Source organism: Chiloscyllium plagiosum, chromosome 1 (genome assembly GCF_004010195.1).
Source record: "Chiloscyllium plagiosum isolate BGI_BamShark_2017 chromosome 1, ASM401019v2, whole genome shotgun sequence".
Taxonomy (NCBI): Eukaryota; Metazoa; Chordata; class Chondrichthyes; order Orectolobiformes; family Hemiscylliidae; genus Chiloscyllium; species Chiloscyllium plagiosum.
Window position 1 is genome coordinate 56,746,981 of NC_057710.1, and position 26,040 is coordinate 56,773,020.

General features: G+C 41.0%; 1 protein-coding gene across 3 annotated transcripts in view; it reads left to right on the top strand.

Moving 5' to 3' along the window:
* LOC122548398 (probable E3 ubiquitin-protein ligase HERC1) overlaps window positions 1–26,040 on the top strand; it is a 349,687-nt gene that overhangs the window by 259,204 nt on the left and 64,443 nt on the right. For all 3 annotated transcript variants that reach the window (XM_043687001.1, XM_043686981.1, XM_043686991.1), the window contains exons 49-55: window positions 9,663–9,933; window positions 10,845–11,058; window positions 11,631–11,890; window positions 16,234–16,361; window positions 18,407–18,534; window positions 23,310–23,516; window positions 25,094–25,224. In XM_043687001.1, the coding sequence (XP_043542936.1) occupies window positions 9,663–9,933; window positions 10,845–11,058; window positions 11,631–11,890; window positions 16,234–16,361; window positions 18,407–18,534; window positions 23,310–23,516; window positions 25,094–25,224 (1,339 nt within the window). The remainder of the gene's footprint in view (window positions 1–9,662; window positions 9,934–10,844; window positions 11,059–11,630; window positions 11,891–16,233; window positions 16,362–18,406; window positions 18,535–23,309; window positions 23,517–25,093; window positions 25,225–26,040) is intronic.

Consider the following 26,040-nt stretch of genomic DNA (forward strand, 5'->3'; position numbering starts at 1 on the left):
CTACATTTATCCCTTACCTAACACTACGGGCAATTTAGCATGGCCAATTCACCTTACCTGCACATCTTTGGACTGTGGGAGGAAACCGGAGCACCCGGAGGAAACCCACGCAGCCACAGGGAGAACGTGCAAACTCCACACAGTTAGTCGCCTGAGGCGGGAATTGAACCCGGTTCTCTGGCGCTGTGAGGCAGCAGTGCTAACCACTGTGCCACCGTGCACTCTGCCTGCATTGCCCAAAACGTCAATTTTCCTGCTCCTCGGATGCTGCCTGAACTGCTGTGCTTTTCCAGCACCACTCTACTCCATGAATGTTGATGAACAATTCATCAACTGACTGGAGGAAGAGAAGACCTCAAAGATATCTCATTTCTCAATGTTGGAGGTACCCAGCACATTAGAGCAAAAGACAAGGCTGAAGCGTTCGCAGCCATCTTCAAACAGAAATGTTGAGTGGATAATCCATTTTGGCCTGCTCCTTGAAGTTCCCAGTATCACTGATGATGATCTTCAGACAGATTACTCTGTAGTATTACGAAATTGCTGAAGGCACTAGACACTGCAAAGGTTGTGAACCCTTGACAACATCCCAGCTGTAGAATTGAAGGTTCATGCATCAAGAACTAGCTCCAGTCTTAGCCAAGCCATTGCAGCACAAGCGTCTATCCTACAAAGTACTAATTTGTTCATAATTTGTCCTCTTGGCAAATTGGGGACAAATCCAATTCAGCAAGCTACCACCCTATCACTCTGTTCTTAGTCATCAGCAAAGTGATAGAAACTACTGTTGACAGAGCTATCAAGCAACACTTGCTCTGTAACAATGTGCTCATTGGTGCTCAGATTTCTCCAGAGCAATTCACCTCCAGACTTTATTACAGCCTTGTTTTAAATATAGATAATAGAGCTAAGTTCTAGATTTGATATGGAGCAGCATTTGACAAAGCATGACATTAAAGTGCCCTAGAAAAGCTAGAGTTGATGTGAATCAGGGGAAAGTTCTCCATTTATTGAAGCCACACCTAAGACAATGAAAGATAGTTGTGCTTATTGGAGACGAGTCATTTCAGCTCTCGGACATCACTGCAGGAATCTTCATTAGTGTCTTTCCCTGCAGCATAAGGTCAGAAATTAGAATGGTTGCTGATGATTGCACAATATTCAGTACCTTTTGGGATTCCTCAGATTCTGAAGTAACTTGCGTGTACATGCAGCAAGACCTGGACAATATCCAGGATTGGGCTCATAGGTGGCAAGTAAGGTTTGTGCTAGGCAATAACTGTTTGCGACAAGAGAGAATCTAACTATCTCCCTTTAATGTTCAACAGCATTAATATTATTCAATTTGCCTGTAATCTCCACATCAGTACCCTGGGATTTGTCATTAATCAAAAACCTAACTGAACCATTCATATAAATACTTTGGCAACAAAGGCTAGGAATTCTATTACACACAGCTTGTCCTGCTGATGCCCCAAAGCTTGTCGACTATCTGGAAGCAAGTCAAGAGTGTGATGGAATACTCCACCATTGTATGAGTGCAGCTCCAACATCACTCAGGTGGCTCAGCACCATCCAAAACAAAGCTGTCTGCGTTATTGACACCCCATCTACTACCTTAAGAATTACAAGAGCGCACAAGGGTAGCGTCTTCCAAACCCATGACCTTGAAGGGCAGTGGTACCACCTGCAAATGCCCTTCAAGTTCCACATCATCCTGACTTGTAACTATATTATTGTTTCTTCACCAAACTGGGTCAGAGTCCTGAAACTCTTTCCCAAACAGCATTACAGGTATACCTAAATGGCATGGTGGCTCAGTGGTTAGCACTGTTGCCTCACAGCGCCAGGGACCCGGGTTCAACTCCCACCTCGGGCAACTGTCTGTGTGAAGTTTGCACATTCTCCCTGTGTCTGCGTGGGTTTCCTCCTGGTGCTCTGCTTTCCTCCCACAATCCAAAGATGTGCAGGTTAGGGGAATTGGCCATGCTAAATTGTCCATAGTTTTAGATGTAGGGGAATGGGTCTGGGCGGGTTGCTCTTCGGAGGGTCGGTGTGGACTTGTTGGGTCGAAGGGCCTGTTTCCACACTGTAGGGAATCTAATCTAATCTAAACCAGATAGACTGCTGCAAAATATGAAGGTGGATTACCTTCTCAAGCAAAATTAGGGATCAGGAATAAATTTTGTCCTTGCCAGTGATACTCTCATCGCTTGAATGAATAAAACACAAACATCAAATTAGCCTATAATCATTGTTATAAAGAAGAATGTAAAGGTTATGTTCAGGGATATAACTGAATTAATGTTTGACTGGCTTTTTGTGGATGAAATGCTCATTTCACTAATTGTCATGTGTTCAATTCCTTTGTTAAACCATTCTGTTAAATTCTTCCTTTGCCCCAGGCAGCCATATTCACGTTGTTTTATTAAGAATTTTGACAGTTGCTTTAATTTTATGTAAAACTTTTAAAGATCCAAATGTCCTTTTTTATCTGAAAAATCAATTTACTGAGTATTTTTTCAATTAGTGTTGGTCCCCACAATGGTATGAAATTACACTGATTGAGCAATGCTGCCATGGAACGATACATCACAAAAGTGGTCAGTCTGCCCATGAAGGTTGTGTCAGGTTATCCCATTCCCCTCCAATTCCCCATATTTTCCTGGTCAGTTATTTATCCAGTTTCCTTTTGAAAGTTTTACATTTACTTACCACCATTCCAACCTATGCATTCCAGATCATCCTAAGGGCCTAAGGGAGTCTAAATCTAATCTAACTTGCTACATGTAATTTTTATTAAAATTCTCAGTGCTGCCTCTGCTTCTTCTGCCAATGACCCAAACTCTTGTGCTAACTGTTTGCCAACTCTTCTGCCTATGAAAATAGTCTCTTGTTCTACAAAAGCCTTCATAATTTTGAACAGCTTATGAAATGTCTGCACCTTTTGGATGTCCATATATATGCACATCAACTGCACCACCCTTTTCGTTAGTTCATCTAAAAAAATCCTGTATTTAGTCAATAAGAATTTATTTTATTTGCTGCCCTTGTCCTTCTAGTTGATGTAAGTCACGGGTTTAGAAACTGCTGTTGTTGGAAGGAGTGCACAAGTAATCAAGCTCGATAAGCTGTCCCAAATGTGTAAATGACCAATTGAAACACCAAGCTGATTAATTTGCCTGAATTTGTCTGCTAAATGGGACAAAAGAATTCACTCCAAGTTTCAAGAAAATGCAAAAGAAAATTTATTTATGACAAACAAACGTGAGGGATCTTGCAGGACAGTGTTTGGGAGGCCTGGATTCAAGTCCCATCTGTTCCAGAGATATATCATAATATATTTATAGCACTCACAGGAATATGGGTATACATATGGGTATCTGTAAAATGCTTTTGCCCTTTGAACTGCATCATATCATTGGGAATTGAAGCCTCCTCCCTGACAAAACAAAATGCTTATCTCACAGTATGGTAACAACCATTTCTTCAAGAAAGAGAACTTTTAGATTTTTAAATCCATCAAAGGGTATGGAATACAGCATTGAGATAGAGGATCAGCCGTGCCGTAATCATTTTGAATGATGGAGCAGATATGAAGAGCCAAAGGCTTGCTTCTGCTCCTAGTTTCTATGATTTCCTGTAACCAGTGGCAAAACTGATTATTAGCCATTGCTATTCTGTAAACTTAAACTTTAGAACAACAGGCCATAAGATACAGGAGCAGAATGAAGCCCTTTGGCCCATCGAGTCTGCTCCACCATTCAATCATGTTTCTCAATCCCATTCTCCTGCTGCCTTCTCATTAACCTTGATCTCTTTACCAATCAAGAACCTATCTATATCCACCTTGAATACACTCAATGAGTTGGCCTCCACAGCCCTCTGTGGCAATGAGTTCCATTGATTAACCACCCTCTGGCAACTGAAAATCCTTATTCTCCTCCTCAGTTTTAAAGGGTCATATCTTTGTTCAGACTGTGCCATCAGGTCCTAGTCTCTCCTATTAGTGAAAACCTTTTCTCCACCTCTATTCCATTTAGGCCTCTCAGTATTCTGTGTGCCCACCCTCACGCTCCCCACCACCCCACCCATTCATCTAAATCCCATTGAGTACAGACACTTCTCATACGACAAGCTCTTCATCCCGGGACCATTCTTGTAATCTCCTGTGGACTCCTCCAAGGTCACTATATCCTTCCTTAGTTACTGGGCCCAAAACCACACTCAACATTCCAACTACAATCTGACCACAGCCTCAGCAGTACATCCCCACTCTTGTATTCTAGCTCTCTTGAAATGAATGCGGACATTGCATTTGTCTTACTAACTGCCAAATGAATCTGCATGTTAACCTTAAGAGACTTCTGACCTTGGACTCCCAAATCTCTTTGTGTTTCAGATTTCCAGAAATAGTCTATGCTTCTGGTTTTTCCTGCCAAAGTCCATAACCTCACAACCTGTCAAATTGTATTCCATCCGCCATTCCTTTGCCCACTCTCCTAGCCAGTCCAAATCCTTCTGCAGCTATCCCACTTCCTCAACACTGCCTCTCATCTTTGTGTCATCTGCAGACTTAGCAACAATGTTCTCAGTTCCTTTGTCCAGATCCTTAAAGTATATTGTGAATAATTGTGTTGCCAACACTAACCCCTGTGAAACACCACTAGTCACTCAGTGCCATTTTGAAAAAGACCCCTTTATCCCTACTCTGTCTTCTGCCAATCAGCCAATCGTCTCTCTATCTTGCCGCTACCTTGCCGCTAACACCATGAGCCCTTATCTTATTTAGCAACCTCTTGTGCAGCACCTTGTCAAAATCAAATAGATCACATCCATTGGCTCTTCTTTGTTTAACTTTATTGTTACTTCAAAGAATTTTAACAGATTTGTCAGGCATCACTTCCCCTTGACAAAGCCGTGCTGACTCAGCCCTGTTTCACTGTGTACCTCCAAGTATCTTACCAACGACCAAGGTAATTCTAACCAGCTTGCAGTTTCTTGTCTTCTGCCTCCTTCCCTTCTGTTACATAGCCATTTTCCTCTGATATCCTCCCTGACTTCAGTGATTCCTGAAAGATTACTACCAATGCCTCTACAAACTCCTCAGCTATTACTGGTCTGGGTGATTTATCTACCTGCAGTTCTTTCAGCTTCCCCAGCACCTTTTCCTTAGTGATAGCCTCTGCACTCACCTCTGCCCCTAAGTCTCTTGAAATTCTGGTATGCTACTAGTGTTTAACTGTGAGAACTGATGCAAAGTACCTATTCTGTTCCTTTGCCAATTTTTGGTCCCCATTACTACTATTCCAGCCTCACTGTCCAGCTGTCCAATGTCCACTCTTGTCTCTCTCTTATCTTTTATATGTCTAAATAACTCTTGCAATATTCTTTTATATTATTAACCAGGTTACTCTCATATTCTATCTTTGACCTGCCTTATTGCTTTTTTTAGTTATACTCAACTGGTATTTAAAGGCTTCAAAATCCTCTGGCTTCCCACTACTCTGCAACATGCTGTATTCGTTTTCCTTTGCTTTTATGCTGTCCCTGACTTTCTTTGTCATCCGTGGTTGTCTCCTCTCCCCCTTAGTGTGCTTCAGGGATGAATTTCACTATGCCTCCCAAGTTATCCCCAGAAACTATTGCTCTTATTGCTCCACCATCTTCCATGCCAGACTCCTCTTCCAGTCAACTCTGACCAGCTTCTCTCTCATTTCTTTGTAGTTACCTTTACTGAACTGTAATACTATTACGTCTGATTCCAACTTTTTTCTCTCAAACTACAGGGTGAATTTTATGATGTATGGTCTCTGCCCCCCAGGGATTCCTTCACCTTAAGTTCCCCAATCAAGTCTGCCTCACTGCACATCACCAAATTCAGAATTGCTTGTTTGCCAGTGGCTCTACCACAAGCTGCTCCAAAAAATATCATCTCGTAGAAATTACACAAATTCCTTTTCTTCAGATTTTTTTTCTCTGCTAGGAGGTCTGTACATAACTTCCGTCAGGGACTGTTTTCCTTTGCAATTCCCCAACTCCTCCCACTTAGATTCTATGCCTTCTGACTTTATAATACTTCTTGCTATCAATTTAGTTTTTATTTCTTACTAATGAGGCAACCCTACTCCCTCAGCCCATGCCGATAGGACATATCCTTGGATACTTAGTTCCCAGACCTAATCCCCTTGTAGCCACATCACTATGATATCTGCAGCATTGTACCTGCTGATCTAAATCTGCAATGCAACCTTGTTTTGGATACTGAGTGCATATAAGTACAGCACCCTCAGTCCTGTATTAACTGCTCACTTTCATAGAGTTGTCCCCTTATCTGTTGTGTCTGAAGTTACCCTTTCCATAATCTGCCCTATTACTTGTTGTGGAAACTTTAATAACCTCTGTAGAGCATCCCCTTCCTCTTAACATTTTCCCATGCAACTTACCCCCTACCCACCCCTGGACTAATTAGTTTAAAGCCCTGTCCAGAGGCCTAGTAATCCACCCTGACAGAATTCTGGTCCCACCCAAATTCAAGTGGAGCCTGTACCATCGGAACAGCTCTCTCCTTCCTCAGGATTGGTGCCAATTTCCCATGATTTCAAACCAATCATTGAACAATGCATTTACCTATTTACTCTTGTTGACCTTTTGTCAATTTGCACATGGCTTAGGTAGTAATCCAGAGATTATTACCTTTTCAGTTCTGCATTTAAATTTAGCCCCTAGCTGAACACATTCCCTCAGCAGAACCTCTTGACTTCTTCCTTCTATGTCTTTGGCATCTACACTGACCACGACAACTGGCTCTTTCCCTCCCACTCTCTGCAGCCCTGAACTTGGATATCAGGCAGGCAATGCAGCCTTTGGGACTCTCTGTGCTGACTACAGAGAACAGTGTCTATTCTCCTGACTATACAATTCCTGATTACAGCTACATTTCTCTCTCCTCCCCTCTCTTGAATGCCTTCCTGTACCATGGTGCTATAGTCTGTTTGCTCATCCTCTCTACAGCCCTTGCTTTCAGTCACAAAGGGAGCAAGAATCTCAAACGTGTTAGGAAAGCTCAAGGGCAGAGGCTCCTTCAGCATTATCTCCTGGATCCCTCTATCTGCTTTGCTTGAAGTCACACCCTCAAGGTAGTTCATCTAAGGAATGTGACTACCTCCTGAAACACAGCAACCAAGTAACTCTCTCCCTCCTGGTTGGTGTGTTGCAGTGTTTGAAGCTCAGACTCCAGCACATCAATTCTGAGCCAGAGTTCCTCAAGCAGCCAACACCTGCTACAGATGTGGTTACAATGAACCACAATGAGATACATGTGTTCCTACATTATGCAATTACAGCACATTGTCTGGCCTGGCATCTCTATTTTAATTAATTAATTCTAAATTTGTTCTTTTTTAATGTCATACTAGTCTTTTAGTTTGTAGCCTGTAAATATTTCCCCTATTTACCCTCTATCCAAAAGTAGCCAATAATACATAGTTTGTGAGAAGATTCGTAGCTCAGGTGCTCGTTGCTGTGGTTCTGTTCGCCGAGCTGGAAGTTTTTGTTGCAAACGTTTCGTCCCCTGGCTAGGCGACATCATCAGTGCTTGGGAGCCTCCTGCGAAGCGCTTCTTTGTTGTTTCCTCCGGTGTTTATAGTGGTCTGTCCCTGCCGTTTCCGGTTGTCAGTTTCAGCTGTCCGCTGTAGTGGTTGGTATATTGGGTCCAGGTCGATGTGTTTGTTGATGGAGTTTGTGGATGAATGCCATGCCTCTAGGAATTTCCTGGCTGTTCTCTGTCTGGCTTGCCCTATGATAGTAGTGTTGTCCCAGTTATATTCATGTTGCTTGTTGTCTGCGTGTGTGGCTACTAAGGATAGCTGTTCGTGTCGTTTCGTGGCTAGTTGATGTTCATGTATGCGGATTGTTAGCTGTCTTCCTGTTTGTCCTATATAGTGTTTTGTGCAGTCCTTGCATGGGATTTTGTACACTACATTAGTTTTGCTCATGTTGGGTATCGGGTCCTTCGTTTTGGTGAGTTGTTGTCTGAGAGTGGCTGTTGGTTTGTGTGCTGTTATAAGTCCTAGTGGTCGCAGTAGGTCGCAATAATACTAGTCAAATCTGTAGTTGTTATCAAGCAGTGAACTTATGGTTTAGCTGTGATGTCACTCTTTTGTGTTGGGCTTCAATTTATCCTGCTTAAAAAAAAAAAGACCTTTCAATTTATAAGCCAAAAAAAAGCAAAAATCACCTTTTCCTCTCTGCACTGAATTCCCAAGTTCCTTCCGAATTCCCACATTGCTTCCGAATTCCCCAAACGACATACTCAGGTTGTGTATCAAGCGGATTGATCTCTCTTCCTGACCGTGCAAAGCTTACTGGTGCTCTTTCAACAGCTCCTTTCTTCAATAGAACTGAGGTGAGCTGAGATAACATACTAGTTTATCCCATTTTAAACACAAACATGGCACACATTCATCGACAGATAAGACAGATAAGACATACAATTCTGCAGAAGTATCACAGCTGAAACATAGGCAGCATAACACTGGCAAAGAAGAACAAATTCTATAGATCAAGAATCCAAATCACAAGGGAGAATGGAAGTGAATTGGTCACTTCTTTTTCTTTTAGCATTATACTATGTTATTGTCGTTAATGCTCAATTTGGTAGTTAGTCAGTTGGACTTGGGTATTTATTTGAGTTAGACATTCTTTTCAGAGTCTTTGTGCATGTTTGTTTTTCCACTTAGAGGAGAGAAAGAGAGGGAAACTTGGTCTTTCTTGCAGGCTTTCTGAAGGTATGATTCAGCTGCCCCTTCAATCTACAACTTAAAAATTCAAAGGCTATTCTGAGGCACCTTTTCAACTCAAAGGTGCTTAATGCCAACATGTCTCTCAAAAGTATAAAATTCAGCTTCTCCATACTTTTGACCTTTGAAATTAAATCTTGTTTCATTCCCTGTAAGATAGCAGTGTCCAAACTTTGATTTTTCCCAATTTATAGTCCAAAACAAAGTGCAATATTTTCACTAAAGGAGCCATGGTGAGTTGTTACAGTGCATCAGTTGTAAGTTTTGTAGATGTACACAATATGGGAGCCAGTCAAGCAGCTTGCTTTGCCCTAGTTGGTATCAAGCTTCTTGAATGTTGCAAGATACCTGGCCTCCAACCTTTACTGGTAGCCATGGCTTAATGCTGCTTGCCCAATTTGGGGTTCTGGTTGAAAGTGACCTCTTCTCCTGCCCCCAGCTACTAGGGGCCGATCGTGGGGAACCCAGTGATGACAGTGCCACTGAATAGCAAAGGAAGGTGGTAAACTGCTTCTTGAGATACTTGTGACACACTTTAAGGAAAGTCTTAAGATTCTGTAAATTTGTAACCTTTTACTGGAGTACCTGTGATGAATGTAGCTATTATTGCACTTAGTATAAGCAAAAACAATTATGATAGCAATGTAATTTTGGAGAAAAGCAAATTATTTAAAACCATATTGAAGCATAACCCCAAATCTATGCAAGTAGGAAATTATAGGGATTTAGCTCAGTTCTGATATATATTCCTTGCATAAAAATTAAGTGCTTTAGTTTATTTTGAAACATAGTTTGGAAATAAAATGTTCCTCTCAGCATATGTTAATTTTCTTCTGTCTCTTTCAAATTATCCAATTATAGTGGTTCCATGTGCAGCCAGACAAGTGGCCTGGAAGCTCTTGGATTAACTGACATCCGTGTCTTAGTTCGGTTAATGTGTCTCGCTGCTGCAGGAAGAGCTCATCTGGCAAATAATGGAATTGAATGTTTATATTCAAATAACCAACTTAGACCTTCAAAAGGAACAACTTGGAATACCAACTCTTGCCTGGCATATATGAGTTCAGCAATTGGCTGTCTAGTGGCTAACAGTCCTACTGCTTATAGGGTGTTAGTTGATGTTTGCACTCAGGTATGAGGAATAAAACGTTTGTGATATAAATTAAAAGTACTGAAAACATTTAGTGGATCAGGCAGCAACTAGTTTCATGCTGATGACTTCTAGAGTTCTGATTTAAAAAGTCATTGATTTAAAATGTTAACCCTACATTTCTCCATGCTGAGTGGTTGGTGTTTTCAGTTTTATTGCAGATTTTCAGTATCAGCATGATTTTGCTTTTTTAAATATTCATAGGCTGTTTAACAGTACCAAAACAGACATCCAGCCCATTGTGTCCAAGCTGGGTCTCGGCATGAGCTACTCCCCTAGGCTCTGCCTTTTCCCAGAGCCCTGCAAATAATTTATTTTCAGTTACCCAATTTTCTTTTGAAGGCCTTCATGGATACTGTCTCCACCACATTCAGAGCCAGAACGTTCCAGATCTTAACCACACACTGCAGAATAATGTTTTCCTTCTGTTGTAGCTTCTTTTTCCAACTACCTTGTACACTAGTTCCACCAGGAGAAATTGTATTTTCCATATCTACTCTCACTAGACTCCTCATAATTGTGAACATCTATATCAAATCACCTCTTGATCTTCTCTAGTCTATTCACATAACCAAAATTCCTCATCTCTGGAACTACTCTCATGAATATTTTATATAAACTATATGCCTTCAAATTCTAAAGTATAAATCTTTAAAAAGTACAATAGTTTCATATTTTATTGCATTATATACAAGATATAATTTAAGATATTTGATTGTGTGACATTTGTAATTGAGATCCGTAGCAAGTTGGTACTGCAGACCTATTCATTTACTTTGTCTGAAGTAACAAGTATAATATGCTGTATATCTAACATGACATCTTTGAGAAGAAAACAGTAACTGATCCAGGGTATAAGTTTAAATAGCTCCATGTTATTTTTTTTCCCCAAGGATTTGATTGCTGCTGCAACAGGGCTGCATGTAGGTATGATCCGTGACTCACAGCAGAAGAACAGAGTGCTTCACCTTTTCCATAGACCAGTAAAAGACAACAAACTTTCTAGCTCTCCCAACTTCCTGGTAACTCAAACCTTAGTTGAACTGCTCACTGAAAAAGGTTTCCGCCATCATTCTAGTCGTGACAAAGAAGAGACCGAGCCCAAGGGTAGGAATATTTATGTGATCAATCACTTTGCTGATTTGTAAAGAAGTTTTAACCTGTGTTTTACAATTACATTCAGCAACTGAATGCTGTTAGGAAAGATGCTGTAAATTTGATATGTTATCTAAATGATCGAGTATATGTTTATTGAGATGGAGTATGAAATTGAGAAGTCTTGCTCCAACTGTACAATGTATTGGTGAGAATACATCTAAGAGACTGTGTATGGTTCTAGTCTCCAAAAGAAAATACGCTCAAGAGGAGGTGCACTAAATTGATTTGTATTGCTATATAATGAAGTTTGAGCAGGTTAGACCAATACTGTTTGGAATTTACATTGAGAGGTTATCTTCTTGAGGCATATTAAGGTTATGAGGGAGCCAGCGTGTGTAAATGCTGAGAGGATGTTTCTCCTTTAAGTATCTGATGGTGCAGTGCATGCTGATGTCCTGACAGAAGAATGTTTCATGCATGGTCGTGGCTATGCTGGGAAAGAAGAGTAGAATACATAAATGTAAACTGAGATTCAGAAAACCATTGAAGGATTCAAACAATTTTCACCTTTTCTTTTCCAGATGCTGCTGCAACGACCACTACTGCTACTCCCTATTATTCGTCATCACATGTTGGACCCTTAGAACTAGCCAATGCACTTGCAGCATGTTGCTTATCAGGGAGACTGAGTTCCGGACATCGTCAGTGGGCTGCACAGCATCTTGTACAGGCCTTGTCAGTGTCAGAAAGGAGCAATCAGTTCAGACCTCAAACTTATGCAGATTTAGCGGGGGATCTCCGGAAATGTCCAACTGTCAAACTGGAAGCACACGAGAATCGGGTACAATCAGTTTATCAATTTTGAAACATCTCAAAGTGGTCTCTAAAACTGATGTTAATATGCCTATGTAAAATTAAGAAGTTGCATATCAAAAATATAGAAGCTAATCAGGGTTTTATAGTAAGCGTAAAAATTATTTATGGCCAGGGCAAACTAATCGAACACAGGACTGCCCCTAAATAGGAGAATGTTCGATGAGAAGTCAACATACATTTCCATAAGGGGAAATGTTAAGAGTATGAGGTGAAACATAAAAAGAAGATATATGATGGAGATCAGATTGATAATGCAGGTAAGAACCAGTCTGAATTGGTAAAGATCAGAGGAGAAGCGAAACAGGAAAAGAGAGGTCAAGAAAAGATAGGCAGAAAACTTATAAGAAATGCAAAAATGTACTGTAGGGATACAAATAGTGAGCAGTGGTAAAAGGAAGGAGTGGGGTGAATGAAGGACCAAAAGGGGGAATTTATATTTAATATCTCAGCCATGTCCACCGTCTCTAATCAAGCAGCATTATTATTACGGAAGGGATGCTGCCGCAGTCATAGTGAATAGGAGCTATTGGAGATATTGGAGGAACTAAGAACCTATAAGATGAGAGGGAATTAGATAAGTTGGCTTAAAAGTTGATAAGTCACTAGGCTGGGATGAGTTGCATCCAGATAACTTGAGGGCAGTTAGGCTGGAAATGACAGAAACAATGGCCATAATCTTTCAATCCTCTTGGGAGCTAGAGGACTAGAGAATTGCAAAAATCACATCTTTTTTAAACTTCTTCAACTTGTCCTGTCACCACCATCAATTTCTTTTTATTATTTCACGGGATATGGGCATTGCTGGCAAGGCCACCCTATTGCTAATTGCCCAGAGGTCAGTTAATTGTCAACTGTGGGTCGAGATAGACATGGAGGCAAGACCAGGTAAGGATGTACGTTTTCTTCTCTAAAGGACATTAGTGAGCCAGATGTTTCATTTTCTGACAAATGACAATTGTTTCATGATCATCGTTAGACTCTTAATTCCAGACTTTTATTGGACAACTTCTACCGTCTGCCATGGCAGGATTTGAACCCAGGTGGTCTAGTACGTTACCTGGTTGACTGGATTAATAGTCTAGTGATAATGCCACAAGGTCATTGCTTCCGCCACTGGACACATCTTGCCAGTATGAGTACTTGCCCATAATGCCAACACTGTTTCTCACCAATTTCCTATCCATGTTAGTAATTAGCCTTTAGGTCCATGGGCTTCCACCTTGGCTGATAGTCTCTCTGTGGGACTTTACACTGAAATGAGTAGAATGAAAAGTTTACACGTCACCACTTACGGCGCCATCCTAGTACAACATACCTAGGTATGACAGGACAAGTTGAAGAAGTTTAAAAGAGATGAATGGGATTCTAGACACTATAAACAGAGGAATGGACTACAAGAGCAAGGAGATTATGATGACCATTGATAAAACTGGTTCAGCTTCATTTGTGCCTAATGCTGGGCACTGCATCCAGCAGGAGATGTGAAGATTTATCATTATAATTCCAGGATTTGAGGGACTTAGCTACATGGATGAGAGAATTTGGAGTTTGTTTTGCATGGAACACCAAAGTGAGAGGAGAAATGATAAATTACATTCAAAATCAGAAAGGATCTAAACAGAGAGAAACTGTTCTTGTTAGCATAAGGGTCAAAAACCATAGGAGACCTCACTAAGGTAAATAACCAACAGCATTACAAAGCCTGTAATTTAAAAAAAATTATTCACAGGATGAGGATGTCATTGGCTAGGCCAGTATTAATTGCCGATCCCATCCAGAGAGTAGTTAAGAGTCAACCACATTGCTGTAGGTCCAGAGCTGCATATAGGCTCGACCGGGTACTGATAGCAGTTTCCTTCCCTAAAGGGCATTTGTGAACCAAATGGATTTTCCCAACAATTAGCAATGGACTCATGGTTGTCATTAGACTCTTAATTCAAGATTTTAATTGAATTCAAATTCTACCATTTGTTGCAGCAGGATTTGAACCTGGGTTCCCCGAACATTACCTGAGTCTCTAAATTAATAGTCCAGTGATAATACTGCCCCTAAACCGATTACAAGTTCTGAGGGAAAAACAATTTAGAAAAGTAAAGAAATAAAAAGTTTAGAAAAGCAGTCCTTCCAACCCAGTTCACGCTGGTACTTAGCCTGAGGTCCACACCAGACCTTGCCTCCAGTCTGCAACAGGCTTCACCTCGAGGCCTGGGGATCACTCTGGATTCACCTCCAGGCCAGAGATCCATGCTGGAGCCATGTCAGGCTGATAAACTGCCAAAAGACCACCACTCCAAAAGACAGCTACCTTAGGCCGGAGTACCACCCCACCAGGAGAGAGGACTCTAAACCAGGCTGAAACACCAAAAGCCCGCCATGCCAAGCCAGGAGACTGCCACGTCAGGCCGAGAGTACACCTCACTGAGTCCACATCTCAGCCAGGAGTTCAGGATGTCTCCAATAAGGAAAGAAACAAAAGCACAAAGTAGAGAAAATGTTGGGTGGGGAGAATCAAAGGAAACAGATGAGCTCTGGCTGAAGGAAACTAATCTGGAAGTCCATATAAACAACATCCATCAACTTATCTCTTGTCCACACCTCTGTCAGCTTGCCAAAAAAACTGATGTTTATCGGGCATGACCTGCCCTTTATGGCACCATGCTGATTCTACCTGATTAACTGATTTTTTTTTTTGAGCAAATCATTTACTCTATCCTTGATTATAGACTGTATCAATTTCCCCACCACACATGTTAGGTTAGCTCATCTGTAATTGCATGGCTTCCCTCTGTCACCCTTCTTAAAGGGTATCAGCAATTTTCCAATTAAGAAATACAATTCCTGAATCAAATTTACTCTAAAAGGTTACAGTTAAGGCATTGCAGTGTGCTGTCCTAGCTCCTTTAACACTCATGGACTGACCATATGGGTGTTCAGTCATTAGAAAGGAGGAGAGAGACATGGGGTGGGTCACCACACCTTGGTGAGAGGAGAGATTGTCAAAGAGAATCCCTTATGGTAACCTCAGTGTGGCAATTGAACCCACACTGTTGACATCACTCTGCACTACAAACCAGCTGTCCAGTCTGCTGACCTAAGATGTTATGATCCATTTCGGGCGATGAAGTAATTTCCTTTCTTGTCCCACTGCTCCATAAGTCTCAACAAAGTTTAAAATTTTAAAAAATAGAAATCAATATTACCAATTTTATTTAAATCTTCATGTCAGGCTATATGTAGCTCATTTTCAGAAACAATTCAACCATGTTCCTTAAGTAACAACTAAAAAACTAGTTAATTGCAAATCAAGCTTGAGCAAGATGTAAAGATGATTAACAAAGCATTTTAAACTTTACAAATGTATACAACTCTGCTTCTTGAAAAATAACATGGACATATCCTGCAGAAAAAAAAACTGCAGTGCACAATGTTAAAAGTACTCTGGCCATGTAATAGTTAAATTCAATACAAAATTCACAAATGATCCTGAATATTGATCTGCAGTCAAAACTACTTTCCACAGAAGCTGTTGGCGCCACGTTCTCTTCTCTGAACATTTATTAGCTAACTGAGTTCTCTGATGACTGTGGTGTGTACATTCTGAATTCTCCTTAAGCAAGTCAGATATATGCCACTCAGGACTTGTATGGTGTGAATGTTGACTGCCATTTCTTAAGCCAAGTCTGGATGTTGTCCAGTGAGTTTAATGGGGTTTAATGTACATTTATGCACTATGTTCCCAAAGTCTTCCCCATAGGATCCCTGAATACAACACTTAAAAGTTAGCTGAATTTAGAAATTTTTGTAAATGTCATATCCCAAGCACCTACCTCTGCAGCTATTTATTTCAAAAATCTGGTACTGGGAAATTTCCCTATTTTAGTCCCTAAAGTTTCTTATTCTTAAATTATCCTTTATTTCTGTTATGCAACTAGTTATCTTCAAATGTGAGGTTAGACACGAAATGTTTGTTTTATATCTCTACCAGTCCCTCGTTCTCCATAAAAAGATTTCGCCAATCTATCCGTCTAAGAAACCAGTGTGTACTTCCCTTTTTATGTTGTTTAAAGTTTCTTGCAGTCATATACTCTTGGCTATTTTGCCTTATTCTTTTCATAATCTTTTTGATATTCCTTTGCTGGTTTCCAAACCATCCCTAATCTCAAACTTAATACTATTCTTTGCAATATTATAGCCTTCTTAAAAAAAAACTAATATCCTCAGTAAGGTATGAATGAATGATGATAATGTTTATGTTCTGAGTGTGGTGGAAGGTATCTAATCTTTTGTCTGTTTTGATTTCAATTACAGGTTGCAAGTTCTTCTTGGTCAGTTGCAAAGTCTTTGCTGGCCACGAGTGCCCTGGATGGAACCATTCGCCTTTGGACTTTAACAAAAAACACAGTTGCTTTAAAGCAAACCATTTGCTTTAAAATTTGGTATGTTTTCATGGCTTTTGCAAGCATATCGTCTTGATCCCCGTATTAAGTTCTTTTTCTTCTGAGATCCTTACACACTTGATGCAACTGCAACAAACCAACTTGTGTGAACAACGACCAAATGTTATTAAGCAGAGTACAGTACAAACATTTTGGAGGTAACTTCAGCACACACTCCAGAGGGCTTATGGGGTCATGGCAAAACGTGCTCTGAACAAAGGAAACAGTCCTTCCTTTATACAAAACCTTTACATCACGGTTAGTAATGCTCACAAGACAACCCCCAGTCACTCCCTCACAGTCACATTCCAGCCAAGACTCAGTGCAGTGACGACATCATCTCCAGAAACAATGTAATGTAAATTATCCCTTACTGGCCAGATTTGTTGTGAATTGTAATTTTGTTTTTGTAACTAGAAGAGAGTAGTCAAATTCCAACTGCAATGCTCCTGTTGATTTCTGAATAGGGGATGCAAATGTAAATAGTAGGAGATGATAATGTAAATGGCTCTGAATGAGAAGGAAATGGCCATGTAAATGACTCTGAATAATAGGAGATGATAATGTAATTTCTTACAATCTATCTGTAAGTCAGAGCCATCCCACCCTAGCCTTGAGACATCCAATTTCCTGCAGGTCAGCAGAGCAAGTTCACTCTTTAATATTACACTCTGATGCACACTGCAAAATGGGCAGCAGATAAAACTTATTTTCGGCATTAACAGATTCATAAATGTCCAGCTAGTAAGGATATTCTCACTGGGTGTTTATGATGCACACATTGATGCTCACTTATCAATAAATCCACTCACTTATCAATAAATACCCAAAATTGAGCCTCCTTCCCGAATTCCTCATCTGCATCTATGTGTGCTTCTCCTTGATCCACAGCTAATGGGTCAAATAAGAATTTCAGCAATATTAGGCATGAAGAGTATCGGAGGGAGATTCTGAGGGGGAAAGAGGGCATTAAAACATGGCACTCAGAGAGCAAAATGATGGGTTACTGCCATTTGTCTGTTATTCTCTTCAGTGGTCTCAATGTTATGATAAGAAGTAATTGATCTGACACATTAACTGTATCCTTCCTCATTGATGTTACAAGACTTGCTGGAAGCTTCTGAGATTTTTTGTTATTTTAGATTTCTAGCATCTGAATGTAAGTCTGTTCTGTTGATACTGGTTGAAAAATTATTTTGACCAGGACTCCAGAATTGTCTTGCTATTCTTAAAATCCTTTATGTCTTAGCAAACAGGATCTCAGTATAATCTTTCATCTGAAAGACAACCCTGAGACAGAAGAGTACTCCCTTAGTACTGAACTGAAGTATAAACTTAAATTATGCTCTAGAGTCGTGGAGTGGTATTTGATATAGGGCAAGAGTGATTGAACCAAGCTGGTACATTGATGCGAATTCAAACAATAGGTAGGTTTGGATCCAGTGGAATATAATAATAATAACCTGCAACATGACTCCACCGCACTTATTTCCAGTTTTAACTCAGTCAAGGTAGATGTTGGGCAAGCATCCGACTTACTTCCAGGAGACAGACAACTGGTAATTTAAGTATTCTAATGATATCATATGCCTCAGATATAATTTCCTTTTTAAATCTCACTTGGGCATTGGGTTTCCCAGGATTTGGGAAATATGGCAGCAAGTTGGAGATGGGTATATCTGGATCCTGTAAGTGAGTCACTTCTCTGCTAGATTAAGCTTCCCTGCTTTACTCTTCCCCCTCACCGACTGAGACACCACTTCCACTCTGATGTTTCTAATGTAACCTGCTCTTTTTCCAATATCACTATGTGCCTCAGCTCCCCTTCCATAAGCTCTCTTCATCTCCATTTGCTTGAAAAAAGATTTTAATGTTCAGTACGCAGAGGTAGGGGAAGCTGATGCTCAAAATGCCCTTCACTCCTCCCCATAATTATTAGGGTTTTGTAGTTATGTCTATATATCGAGCAGGTAACCAACAATGCAATATTGGTAATAATAGTGAAATTTCCTTTCCTTTCTTCACGCTTCACATAATTCTCCCAGTGAAGACTCTGATAAGAGGCCGAGTACACCTACAGGTGACATCAATTTGTCTCCTGTTCACTGGAGTGCAAGTGGTGGATTCTTGGCTGCTTCGCAAGACAAAATAGTCAACATCTATCTAGTGGATGGTAAGAAATTAATAATAAACAGAACCCATTGCATACACTGCCTTCTGCTTTTGGAACAATGCATTCTAATGATGATCATTACTGTGTCAAAAGGCTAAATTAATGAACATAGTATTAGCAAATGTTCATTGCTCAGTAATAGTCCTTTAACAAATTTGAGCTGGTATATGTCTCTTCCATCTTCCTTTAACCCTATCAACACAGCTTTCTATTGCTTTCTCCTTTGTATGCTTAGCTTTCCTGTAAATGTATCTCTGGTAATTGACTTGACAAGTCCTTGAAGCAAGTATTTTGCTTTGTAACCATTCTCTGGGTAAAGAGGTTTTTCCTGAATTCATAGCTGGATTTTCATGGACCTTAGTTCTACACCAATACTTACAAACAGTCATAATCTTAAAGATGTGATCTTAAATCAAGTCGCTCCTCAGCCTTCTGTTCGGTAGAGAAACAGTCTGTGCTTCTCAATTCTGATATTTTTTCTAATAAAACCTTTTTTGCATTTCCTCCAGTGTACCTTTCCTTTTCCTTATAATATAGAGCCTAGAACTGTTCACAATATTCCAAATATGATCTAACTGTGATTAGAACATAACATAGAATAGTACAGCACAAAACAGGTCCTTCAGCCCACGATGTTGTGCCGACCATTGATCCTCATGTATGCACCCTCAAATTTCTGTGACGATATGCATGTCCAGCAGTCTCTTAGGTGTCCCCAATGACCTTGCTTCCACAACTGCTGCTGGCAACGCATTCCATGCTCTCACAACTCTCTGTGTAAAGAACCCGCCTCTGACATCCCCTCTATACTTTCCTCCAACCAGATTAAAACTATGACCCTCGAGTTAGCCATTTCAGCCCTGGGAAATAGTCTCTGGCTATCGACTCTATCTATGTTTCTCATTATCTTGTATACCTCAATTAGGTCCCCTCTCCTCCTTTTCTCCAATGAAAAAAGTCCGAGCTCAGTCAACCTCTCTTCATAAGATAAGCCCTCCAGTCCAGGTAAGCCTTCCAGTCCAGGCAGCTTCCTGGTAAACCTCCTCTGAACCCTCTCCAAAGCATCCACATCTTTCCTATAATAGGGCGACCAGAACTGGACGCAGTATTCCAAGTGCGGTCTAACCAAAGTTTTATAGAGCTGCAACAAGATCTCACCACTCTTAAACTCAATCCCCCTGTTAATGAAAGCCAAAACGCCATATGTTTTCTTAACAACTCTGTCCACTTGGGTGTCCATTTTGAGGGATCTATGTACTTGCACACCAAGATCCCTCTGTTCCTCCCCACTGCCAAGAATCCTATCCTTAATCCTGTACTCACCTTCCAAAATGCATCACCTCGCATTTATCCAGGTTAAACTCTATCTGCCACCTCTCAGCCCATCTCTGCATCCTGTCAATGTCCTGCTGCAGCCTACAACAGCCCTCTATACTGTCAACGACACCTCCAACCTTTATGTCGTCTGCAAACTTCAATCCCCTCATCCAAGTCATTAATAAAAATTACAAACAGTAGAGGCCCAAGGACAGAGCCTTGTGGAACACCACTCACCACTGACTTCCAGGCAGAATATTTTCCTTCTACTACCACTCGCTGTCTTCAGTTGGCCAGCCAATTCTGTATCCAGAAAGCTAAATTCCCCTGTATCCCATTCCTCCTGACCTTCTGAATGAGCCTACCATGGGGAACCTTATCAAATGCCTTGCTGAAGTCCATATACACCACATCAACAGCTCGACCCTCATCAACTTTTCTAGTCACATCCTCAAAGAACTCGATAAGGTTTGTGAGGCATGACCTGCCCCTCTCAAAGCCGTGTTGACTGCATTTAATCAAGCCATGCTCTTCCAGGTGGTCATAAATCCTATCCCTCAGAATCCTTTCTAACACCTTGCAGACGACAGACGTGAGACTTACTGGTCTGTAATTGCCAGAGATTTCCCTATTTTCTTTCTTGAAGAGAGGAATTACATTTGCCTCTCTCCAGTCCTCGGGTACGACTCCAGTGGAGAGCGAGGATGAAAAGATCTTCACAAGTGGCGAAGCAATTGCATTTCTCGTTTCCCAAAGCAGCTGAGGACAAATCTGGTCCGGGCCTGGCGACTTGTCAATCTTAATGTTTGACAAAATTTTCAGCACATCAGCTTCCTCTATCTCTATCCATTCCGGCATGCACATCTGCTCTTCAAAGGTTTCATTCACTACAAAGTTCGTTTCTTTCGTAAAGACAGAAGCAAAAAACTCATTTAGGGCTTCCCCTACCTCCTCAGACTCCACACACACAAGTTCCCTATGCTATCCCTGATTGGCCCTTTTCTTTCTTTGACCATTCTCTTATTCCTCACAGAAGTGTAAAATGCCTTTGTGTTCACCCTTATCCGTTCTGCAAAGCCTTTCTCGTGCCCCCTCCTGGCTCTCCTCAGACCATGTTTGAGCTCCTTCCTCGCCTGCCTATAATCCTCTAGAGCTGAGCTTGACCTTAGCTTCCTCCACCTTATGTAAGCTACCTTCTTCCCTTTGACGAGAAGCTCCACCGCTCTCATCATCCAAGGTTCCTTTATCTTACCCCTTCTTGCCTGTCTCAGAGGGACATATTTATTCATCACTCACAACAACTGTTCCTTAAACAGTCTCCACCTGTCTATAGTGCCTTTACCATGGAACAATTGCTCCCAGTCCATGCTTCCTAACTCATGTCTAATCGCATCATTGCTTCCTCTTCCCCAATTAAATATCCTCCCATTTTGCCTAATCCTCTTCTTCTCCATAGCTATGTAGAATGTGAGGCAGTGAGGAATGTGAGATGCCTCCCACCACAAGATCTGATACCTGCCCTGGCTCGTTTCCGAGCACCAAGTCTAGAATGGCCTCTCCCCTCGTCAGCCTGTCAACGTGCTGAGTTAGGAAACCCTCCTGAACACACCTTACAAAAACAGCTACATTCAAATCTTCTGCTCGAAGGAGGTTCCATTCAATATTGGGAAAGTTAAAGTCACCCATTACAACAACCCTACTACGTCCACACTTTTCCAAAATCTGCCGACCTATGCTTTCTTCAATCTCCCTGCTGCTATTGGGGGGCCTGTAGTAAACCCCGAACGAGGTGACTGCTCCCTTGCTGTTTCTAATTTCCACCCATACTGACTCGGTAGGCAGATCTTCCTCGACAATGGAAGCTTCTGTAGCTATGATACCCTCTCTGATTAGTAGTGCTACCCACAATCACCTGATGAAGGAGCGTCGCTCCGAAAGCTAGTGTGCTTCCAATTAAACCTGTTGGACTATAACCTGGTGTTGTGTGATTTTTAACTTTGTACACCCCAGTCCAACACCGGCATCTCCAAATCATGCCCCCTAGATTAGTTAGAGTAATTGTGTCTGCAAGCAAATACTATGCCAGTGTCTCTTTCTGAATGGTAATATTATCATCTTTTGCCAAGGTGATAGTTATTAATACAGAACCGTATCGTAGGCAGAATATTGATTTTGTTTAGAGATGCCTTCCAGATTATACTTATTCACTTCTATTTGCATTCTCAGTAAATCTGTTTTGTTTCGAATGCTACGTGCATTCACTTAAAGAGTACTTAGTTTTATCCTTTTTCTCTCTTTGTAAATTTTAGTCTTGTCTTTTGGTTGACTCTTGAATAAATACTAGGCGAAAGTGAGGACTACAGATGCTGGAGATTAGAGATCAGGATGAAGGGTTTTTGCCCGAAATGTCACTTTTCTTGTGCCTCAGATGCTGCCTGACCTGCTGTGCTTTTCCAGCACCACACTCTTGACCCAAAAAAAAGGAAAGAATAGACAGTATTTATTTAACTATTTCCCGTATTAACACATTAATACTCTGACCTTGACACCTGTTTGATTTACCACATCTTCCTAAATTTGATCCTTTGCCCCAACTGTTCAACTGTTTATCAAAATCTCTTTTCCTTCCCTCATTCTGTAATTGGCAAGAATACTGGCCCCAACACGGTTCAGATGGAGGCAGTCCCATCTAGATAGATCCCACTTTCTCCAGTACTGAAGATAGTGCCTCATGAGACACAAGCCATTTCTCCCACATAAGTCTTTGAGTCACACCTTCATCTCTCGAGTCTGATTTGCTCTATGCTATTTACGTGTATCTCGAGTAATGCAAAGATAATGACCTTAAAGTTCTGCTTCTAAATATGATACCTAGCCCCTCTCACTGACTACGCAAAACCACCTTTGATTATACGCCAGTCTTTTCCTAACTTCCAATTTTGAAGAAGGGTCACTGAACCTGAAACATTGACTGTTATCTCTCCACAGGTGTTGCCAAACCTGTTGAGTTTCTCTGATTCTGCATTTGCACCACTCTTGATTGATACCTACATGGCCCATGACAAGCGGGTCCTCCTCCTCCCACTCTAGGTTCTTCAGCAGCCATGAGCAGATGTCCCAAACCCAGGTGTTCACCAATAACACAGCCACCTAGACTCGTGTTTGCTGCAGAGAATGGTGTCAGTCCCCTTCACTACATTGTCCTTTACTACAACTATATTCCTTTTTAAGGACCCCTCATCCCAAATGACTTCATGTACCATAGTGTCATGGTTAGCTCATTGATCTTGCAGCACTCAATCTCATCAAGACAGGCTAGAAGTATCGCAAACTATTAGACATTTTCAAAGGCTGAGATTCCTGCAGTGGTCCTCTCTGGGTCCCTTTGTCCTCTGTCTGCCTGTTCTGTATTTTATATTGCTTTCTGTAAGTTGACAAATGTTTTGTTTCTTCCAAAGGGAATCAAATCCATGTGAAGATTCAGCCTTCCTGGGTAACTGCTATAACCTGGGCAGATGTTCAAACACCACTTGTGAACAAAAGCAATGACAAACAAGCGGAGTTTCTGTTAGTGGGTCGACTGGATGGATCAATTGGCTGCATTGAAGTTACAGAAGTATCCGTTTCTGACACAATTGAGCTAGTGCATTGTCAGAGGAAAGATGGTATGTTCAAATAATAGCAACTTCTATTGACAGTGCTCAGCAGGGAAGTAATACACTTATACTTCAATAAAATCCTGCTCATTGTTTGCAGTGACAAAAGATTTGCAATTATCATCGAGTATTTTTGATCCTGTTTTGTTTGTCAGGCATTGCAAGACCTTAGTTTGTCCTTCCCACAAAGTTTACTTTTCAATTGAAACCCATCCTATCCTTTTTTAGAGGAAATTTAACCTCAATTTTACAGTACATGGATACTGCCAATGTAACAATGAAGAAGGAGCGGTTAGGTGGCAAAATTGGTATGGAAAAAAATAGATAATGCAGACACTTAAAAACTTGACAGCCCTCAATGTCAGTTGGTGTGGATAGGATGCACTCTTGTTTGATAAAAAAAATGACAATGAACATTTTGAAAGCTCTGATCGTGGTTTTCCAATCCTCGTTTGTGATAAAGATGATTTCAAAGTACTAGAGGCCTGTAAATGTTCCACCTTGGTTTGAAAGGGGGCAAAATTGAGCTTAGCAATTGGAATCCTGTCTGGGAGATTTTTTTGCATTCCAGAGGCAGCAAGGTCAGTAAACAGATAATACAGATCCAGGTGATAGACAAAGGTAGGCAGAGCTAACAAGTAATTTTAACACCACTATTTGCTGTGATCTAGAATACACAATCTGCAACGTTTGTGGAATCAGATTCATTAGCAGCTTCCTAAATGGGATTGAGTAAAGGGGAAAAAAAAAGCAGGGCTGTGGAGAAAGAGCAGGGAAATAAGTTTAATTTGACAGCTGTACCAAAGGGCTAATGGGCTAAATGGCCTTCATCTGTAGAATATCATTGTAATGGTCTTGAACTCTGTTATTAGTAACAGTAATCTGTAAATTGACATTCAGCATTTCTCTTGCACAGCTTATTTTTAAAAGTATCTAGTTTTCTGCTTCTGTGATCTGTGTAACAGTCAGCTAAGTGCAAGTATCACACATCATGCGTGATGAAGGGCTTTTGCCCGAAACGTCGATTCTCGTATTCCTCAGATGCTGTCTGACCTGTGTTTTTCCTGAGTTTATATTTGTCTTAGCAATATAAGTCTGCACATTTTCTGAATGGAACTAAAATAGAGTGGTGTAACTTTAGCAACAGTAACTAACTGTATTAAATCCTGGAAACAGGCCATTTACCTGGCCTCACATCTGCAATGACTTACACTCCAAAAAGCAGGGGATATTTAATTGTCTCACATTTTCAGTGCCATGCTGTAAATATTTTAAACATGGTATCAGATGTTCAGTACATCTGATGAAACAAAGATAGTCGCTTTTCCTCTAGGAACTGTAAAATCAAGTATCCATTCCAAAGATGTTGAATTGATATTTCAATTGTTTATGTAAAACTGAGTAGAAAACGATGCCCATACCTAAGTATTTGCAAAGCTGCTCCCAAGCGTATGTAACATTGCACAGAATCAGTTTTGTCACTAAATAAGTATCAAGCTTTATGGAGTTTTAAGTTGTCCAGATATATTATATGCATTGTGCTTTTGCGGCTGTAATCCACAATAAATGTCTTAATTATTATTCAGTTGCTGTTCAGTGCATTGCCTGGTACAGTGAAGACAAACCAATTGCGGTTGGGTACTCTGATGGAAAAATACTACTTACAGCAAGAGAGCCACATAATTCAGAAGAACCTGTGATACTTAATTCATTTCAGGTAAGCCGTACTTTCCTCAAAGCCATTCACACAAGAACACTGTAGAAAAGTTGGGAAGTCATTTCAACATTTCACTTTGACCCTCATGGTCAGCAGTGCCCAGACTCTTGTTTTAAGTAAACAGTATCTTTATTTTCCCTTTCACCCTGCTTCTCAATGCTCCCCTCTGAATCCAACCCTTGCTCAATGTGAGCTCCCTCCCCAATTCACCAAGAAATGCTGCACCTCTAGAGCATCCATCTCTTCTCTCCACTTCATGACTCACACTCACACCCATCACCAGGCTCATTACTCCACCAAGTCATGCAACCCCCCCAAATCCTGGATTCTGTCTACTGCCCCACTCAGCCCTACACTCCAACCAGAAACCTCTTTCCCCACCTTCCCCATTTCAGATGCCCATCCCCTTACTGCCTCTCTTCCACCCATCCTACCATGCTACATTCCTCCCCCACCATGGCCTCTCCAAGATTGTTGAGTACTCTGCAAATATTCAACCCTACAGAGAAGATGTTTCTAGCAGTATGAGAAACCCGGACCTGAGGGCACAGCCTCAGTGAACCATAACTCTTTGGAACCAAGATGAGGAGGAATTTCTTCAGCCAAAGAGTGGTGAATCTATGGAAATCATTGCCGCAGAAGGCTGTGGAAGCCAAGACATTGAGTGTATTTAAGCCAGAGTTCTGTTCTTGATTGGTAAGGAGATCAAAGGTTACGGGGCAAAGGCAGGAGAATGAGGTTGAGGAACATAACAGCCATGATTGAGTGGTGGAGCAGTTTCTATACCTTATTATCTTATCATCCAGGGAGCTTTGG